The sequence below is a fragment of the Acomys minous genome (genome assembly GCF_964271855.1).
Source record: "Acomys minous genome assembly, chromosome: 16".
NCBI classification, from domain to species: domain Eukaryota; kingdom Metazoa; phylum Chordata; class Mammalia; order Rodentia; family Muridae; genus Acomys; species Acomys minous.
Window position 1 is genome coordinate 91,323,176 of NC_140498.1, and position 6,425 is coordinate 91,329,600.

General features: G+C 52.0%; 1 protein-coding gene and 1 long non-coding RNA gene across 3 annotated transcripts; one reads left to right on the plus strand and one right to left on the minus strand.

Annotated features, from left to right (window-relative positions):
• Nucleotides 1–232: 232 nt before the first annotated feature.
• On the plus strand, nucleotides 233–3,235 carry LOC311586527 (uncharacterized protein; the record flags this gene model as incomplete). 2 transcript variants are annotated; one of them, XM_084762601.1, is made up of 2 exons in its annotated part: nucleotides 233–486; nucleotides 1,895–3,235. In XM_084762601.1, the coding sequence occupies 2 exons, from the start codon at nucleotides 233–235 to the stop codon at nucleotides 2,007–2,009; spliced, it is 369 nt and encodes a 122-aa protein (XP_084618727.1). In that variant the 3' UTR covers nucleotides 2,010–3,235. The 2 variants fall into 2 exon arrangements, 1 of the variants encoding a protein (XP_084618727.1); XR_014775559.1 differs by lacking the exon at nucleotides 233–486 and adding an exon at nucleotides 762–810.
• On the minus strand, nucleotides 1,124–6,288 carry LOC311586528. The gene is made up of 4 exons (XR_014775560.1): nucleotides 6,146–6,288; nucleotides 5,534–5,605; nucleotides 1,988–2,851; nucleotides 1,124–1,544 (listed from the first exon to the last, which is right to left on the minus strand). It is a non-coding gene; the product is annotated as an uncharacterized lncRNA (long non-coding RNA).
• Between the last annotated feature and the right edge of the window lie 137 nt (nucleotides 6,289–6,425).

The window sequence follows — 6,425 nt, forward strand, 5'->3', positions numbered from 1 at the left end:
CAGGTGGTAGGGTGCAGTCTGTACACTTAGGAGGAGGAGAAAGAGGAGGAGGGGGAGGAGGAGGAAGGGGGAGGAGGAGGAGTGGAAGGAGGAGGCAGAGGGAAATAGAGCTCACGCTTCGCACACTGGCTCCGTGAAGGGCGGAATTATATGTATATAAATCTATTTGGCCGGCTGGCTTTTATGTCAAAAAGGAGCATGCCTGCCCGCCTCCCGGTCGCGGTGACACGGCATGGTCCGCGGGTCCCTGCGCTCAGCGCGCTCTCAGGATGCCGTGCGCACGACTGGCGCGGCTGCGGCGCTCACTGCGGCTGGCTGCGGTCTGCTCCCCGCAACAACGCTGCTGTCGCTGCTGCTGCTGCTGCTGCCGCCGCCGCCGGGCTCCAGGGATGACGGCTGCTGCTACCGCTCCTGCCTCGCTCCACACCGACATCTTGCCTGTCAATCACAGGGCGGGGTGGGGAGCGGAGCGAGGGATGCAGCGCGGTGAGGCGCAGTGCGCGCAGCCGGTCCCCGGGTCCCCCCACCCCGGGCGCGCCTGGGACCCGCAGGCGGCAGGCGGCGCGTGCACCTGCCCGCCGGGCCACCCTCTAACCCGGGAGGCGGGGTCCCTCGGGACTGAGGGGCTTGCATGCGAAGCGCAGCCGCTATGGTGCGGTGGGGGTGAGGAGGGGGGGGCCGCTCTGGTCCCCGAGGTGGCCGGGAGGCCAGGCCCGGGGGCGGGGAGAGGTACTCGGTGGCCTGGGTGGGGGTGGGGGCCACTACGCTAGCCCGGATCTCGCGAGACGAGGCCGGAGCGCAGCTCAGCAGGTGCGCGGGGGCCCGGGAGCAGGTGCGCGCCGGGCTTGCAGGGCTCCAAGGCTGTGCGCCGCGCCTGGCTTTGCGGGTGTCTTCTTGTGGCTTTGGTGGGGGTGGGGCTGGGGGTGCGGGGAAACAAACCTTGATGGGTTTCCTTGAGTTGGGGCGGGTGTGGGGCGGCGACGACGACGACTACCTGGGCCTGTTCTAGCTAGGGTCCGTTTGCAGGGAAATAGGAGGCTTTGCCTTGCTCCAGATTGCTACCACGTCCCACAAGGACCTGTGGAGTCTAATTCCAGCCACCACCCTGCCCCTTGTCAGCCACCTAGGGTACTTCCTAGAGTAAAGAACACCCAGTACATTTTACAGAAGTTGAGGGCGGGGAAGAATATTTTGTGACAAGGGGAATCATGTAAGAAATTCACATTTCACTGTGCACAGTTAGTAAAGTTTTACTGGAGTGCCCGTGTTACAGATACGCCCTTTATTAATTAATGGGGGGTGGGGGTGGGAGGGAGACGGACAGGTGCAGCACAGCCGGCCTGTGAGCTCTCAGAGCACAGCTGGTGAAGTCAATTCTCTCCTTGCACCCTGGGTTCCAGGAATTGAACTGAGGTGTCTGTACTCGCTGACCCATCACCACCAGCCTGTTATAAAATAATATGAGCCTTTCTTCTTAGGCACATGTGATGATGCACGCCTTTAATGCCAGCACTAGGGAGGCAGAGGCAGGTGGACCTCTGGGTCTAAGGAAGGAAGGAAGGAAGAAAGAAAGAGATTAAGGATATTATAGTTTGGATAGAAATGAACTAAACTGAATTGCCCCCTGAGGGCTTTATTACGAGAGTGGCATCCATGAGGAAACAGGGGCATCTGGAGAGGCTGGAACCTAATGACTGATTACCACTCACTAGTGTATGGTGCATGGCTACTTTTGCCCTGTTGAAAAGCCAGTGGTTGCAGCAAAGATGCCATGGCTCATGGGAGCTAAAATATTTACTATCTGGCTCATTAAATCTGTGTCCTCCATACGAACTCTGCCCAGACCACACTTCACCCTACATCTCTTCTCTCTGACTTCTTTCTCGTCATTCAGGGCGAAGTCAAATATCACCTCACGGAGGCCTCCCATCTCTGACTGGCAGGTCAAACAGTACCGCGAACGAAGCTGCCCACAGGCTGTGCTTACACTAATGAGTACGGTGGTGTGACAGTGTACCTGAAGTCCCAGCCACTTAGGAGGCTGGGGCAGGAGGATTGCTTCAGCAGGAGGAGCTTGAAGTCAGCCTGGCAACATAGTAAAATGCCCTCAGGAGAGAGAGAAAGAGAGAGAAGCAGGCGATGGCAGTACACTTCTTTACCCTCATCCATCACTCAGGAGGCAGAGGCAGGTAGGGTCTCTGAGTTCCCGGATAGCCTGGTCTACAGTTCCAGGACAGCCAAGGCTACAACAATGAAACCCTGTCTTGAAAACAAGACAACAACAACAAAAACAAACCTGAAGATGATATTGTACACCCTTTAATCCCATCACTTGAAAGAGTGGGCTGGAGAGATGGCTCAGAGGTTAAGAACACTGACTGCTTTTCCAGAGGTCCTGAGTTCAATTCCCAGCAACCCACATGGTGGCTCACAACCGTCTTATAATGTGATCTGGCGCCCTCTTCTGGCCTGCGGGTGAAACATGCAGACAGAGCACTGTGTTCATAATAATAAATAAATCTTAAAAAGAAAGAAAGAAAAAAAGGAGGAGTTCCAGGACAGGCAGAGCTACATGTGAAACCCTGTCTCAAAAACAAAACAAATGGAGGAGGAGGAGAAGGAAGAAGAGGAAGAAGATGAGGAAGAAGAAGAGGAGGAAGAAGAGGAGGAGGAGGTGGTTCTCTGGTGTCTCTGCCCAGCCCCAGCCCCTCAGCGACTGTCCACATACCTGGTGAAAGTTTATGTTCTCAGCCTCTTTCTGGGCACCTATATCAGCTCACCCCCTTATAATTCTTCTGTCTCCAGAGTCCTGAAATGTGGCCCCTCTGGTCCTGGTGTCTTCCACAGATTCCTAAGAGAGTTTAGCAGAAGTCAGAAGTGATGACAGGGGCAGTTTTGATATTATTCCAAATGGCTTCTCTGGTTGTCATCAAAGATAACTTCCGTTGAAGTTAGACAATGAAAATAACCACATCTATCATCAACTGGCTATCACAATAGCAAAGTGCACCTTTGTCCTATTTGAAAACAGCCCATATTATGGGTACCACCCCTCTATATGAGAAATACTTTTTTAATAATTGTCTTTTAATTTTTTATTAATCTTTATTATATGTATTTATTGTGTGTGCACATGAATGTGCATATGGAATTTATGTGTGCATACACGTGTGTGTGTGGTGCATGTGTAATACAGAGTGGATATCTTTCAGGAATGAAACCTCTCCTTCCACAATGTAGGTCCTGGGGATCGAACTCAGATCCTTAGGCTTGGCAGCAAGCACCTTTACCCCTCAGCCTTATTGCAGGCCCTTAAGTACTCTTTCAGAACCTTCCTAGCAGTCAAGTACCATGTTATCTGCCATTAGACACAGCACATGGGGTTTTTAATGTGATGTAGACAGCTGAGAGGAACTTGTTGGGAGTGTAGCAAACAAGGTATCTGCTTTCAGGTGCCCGGTGCTATGTGAGTTGCCATGTCCATGCTGAGGGATCCAATGTTGTGTTCACAGGCGTCCATTACAGTTACTTTGGGCATCGTGCCTGACGTCATAGCCCAAGCTGTTCTCCTGGAGAGTCTTTGTAACCGTGCCTTGGTCTGCTCAAGCAGTTCTAACAACTAGTAGGAAGGGGTCGATTAGTAAAAATTTCTCCCTCTCTCTCTCTCTCTCTCTCTCTCTCTCTCTCTCTTTCCCTCCCTCCCTCCTTCCCTCCCCAGGGTCTTTTGTAGCCTATAGCCTAGAACTTGCTGTATAACAGAGGATAACTTGAAACTCATGACCCTCATATTTGACTACATCCCCTGGATGGGGAGGCCTGGTGGTACTCAGAGGAAGGATAGCAGGCTACCAAGAAGAGACTTGATACCCTATGAGCATATACAGGGGGAGGAGGTCCCCCTCAGTCACAGACATAGGGGAGGGGAGTAAGGGGGAAATGGGAGGGAGGGAGGAATGGGAGGATACAAAGGATGGGATAACAATTGAGATGTAATATGAATAAATTATTAAAATATATTTTTTAAAAAACAAAAAAAAAAGATGTAGTTTAGAAAGAAAAAAGAAGAAAGAAACTTATGGCCCTGCTCCCTCTACCCTTCCAGGGCTGAGATGCAACCCCAGATGGTTCAGGAGATTGCAAGTGAGCTCCATGCGAGGGTCGATGCCTCCTTCCCAGCCTGCTCCCCATCACTTGCAGTGCTGAGCAAGGGCCATCCTCACTGAGAACTGGTGGGCACACAATGTCTGTCAGCTGCCTCGCTGTGTCCTGCCACCGACTTGCTGAGCCAAGAGGCACACAGGGAACCATTTGAGACCTAAAGATCTGGGAACCCTGTCAGGGCTCAGGTACACGGTGATGATGTCCCACGCACCTGTTTCCACCCTTGCCCTCCGAAGCACCCCCACAGCTCCCAGAGCCCCTGGCTGGAAGGCTGTCCTCTTGGCTGAGTCTTTTCCAGATGGCTCAAGCCCAAGCATGCTTTGAGAGAGTCACCACCAGGCCCCTGGGGAACAGGATAGGCCTGTCAGAGAAACTTCTGGATAAGATCTTGACCTTATCATGTAGAGGCAGGAGGTTGGTAGTTACAGCTAGTCAAGGGACAAGTCTGGCCACCTCTTCACGGAAGAGGAATTTCACCTTTGAGGTTTAGCTGAAACTCTGGGACACCAGAAAAGTGACACTTAGTATCCTGCTCCATTGGTGATGAGCTGGCCTCCCTCAAGATTTTCCAAATAGCCTGGGCTCACAAGCTGCACAATGCTAGATTGGGAAGCAAAGGGGCCCTCTGCCTGGAGCTACACAGGACTAGCCAACACTGACTTCTTAAACACGCTATGAAGCCAAAAAGGACCTTGAACTTCTGATCCTCTTGCCTCCGCCTCCCCAGTGATAGAATGACAGGCATGTGCCAGCACGGATGGTTTACACAGTGCTGGGGGGTAAAGCCCGGGCCGCTGGAATACTAAGACACATCTCTGACTGAGATGAATCCCAGCCTCTCTCGCCATCCCCGATGCCTTCGCTGTCTCCCCAGGCTGTTTCTTTTTGAACTTTCCCCCCCCCCCTTCCTACCAATTTTTCAGATGGAGTGAAATCTCAGAGCCATAGCCCCCAAGATGCCACCAAATTTCTCACAGCTGCACAGGGACTGTGATTCTGTTCCAACTCAACTGAAACCCCAAATATAAATGACTTTAAAAATAGCTTTGATAAGAACAAGCAAAATGTTCCTCTCTTTAATCTTGCAGGTTTCTCTGACATCAAGAAAAACCGTTTTTCTAGAGTTTCCCCTTTTGGGGTCTTTTGCTTCTGCAGTTTCATTTCTCATGCAAAGCGGGTCGCTCTGTCCACGTCACGATCCTCCGGGTCCAGTGATTTATGCCCGCTTTCCAAGTAAAGGACTTTGTGTTGTGCCGGGTGTTTTCAGTCACAGCACCCAGGACAGAAGGGCCACCCTCCAAGCCCCCAAAGACACACAGCGGAGTGACCTCACTGAAAGTTCCGATCAAGCCTTATCAGCCACACAACCTACCTCTACCTTTTTGTCTCACATGCACCACGTGCATGCAGTGTCCATGGCGACCAGAAGGGGGCGTTAGGTGCCCTAAAACCGATTACAAAGAGTTGAGAGCTGCCAAGTGAGTGCTGGAAATGGAACCTGGGTCCTCTGGAAGAGGAGCCAGTGTTCTTAACTGCTAGCCGTCTCTCCAGGTGCCCAAGTGGTGGGGGGGTGGGGGGGGGGTGGGGGGTGGTTTTATTCCTTGACAATTTAATACTTGTATATATTTGATCACAGTCACCCATCCTCCAATGTCTTTTATCTTCACTCCACTTTCACCAAACCCTTTCTCTTCCCACTACGTCCTCCCTGCCACCCTTTTATCTAGGTGCGTAACCCACTGAATCTGATTAGGGCTGTTGGTACGAGCATGGGTGGGGGGGTTATTCACTGGAGCAAGGGCAACCGGTAGCTGCTAACAGCTTCTCAGGTTGGGGAGGGGTCTCCTGAGCCCTCCCCTGACCATACTGAGCCCCCCCCCCCACGTCGTGTACGGGTCTTAAGTAGGTAACTACAGCTGCTAAGGGTTCATGTGCGCAACGGCTATATCATATCCTGCACTCCTTGTCGTCTCTGGGCTCTTACGTGCTTTCCAGCCCCTCTTCGAGCGATGGTCCCTGAGCCTTGGAGGAGGAGACACAGATGTCACATTTGGAGCTGAGCCTGCTGCCCACTTCACATAGCTGTTTCTCCGACCAAGGCTGAGATAGTACTAATCTGCGAGTATAAACATAAATATCTAGAAGTCAATGTAGAAGGAATCTCTTGTGTATTGTATGGATACAACACCTATCAATTTAAAAAAAAAACCCTATGGCCTATGGCTGAGGCAGGAAGTAGGCGGGACTTCCGGCAGGCAGAGAGG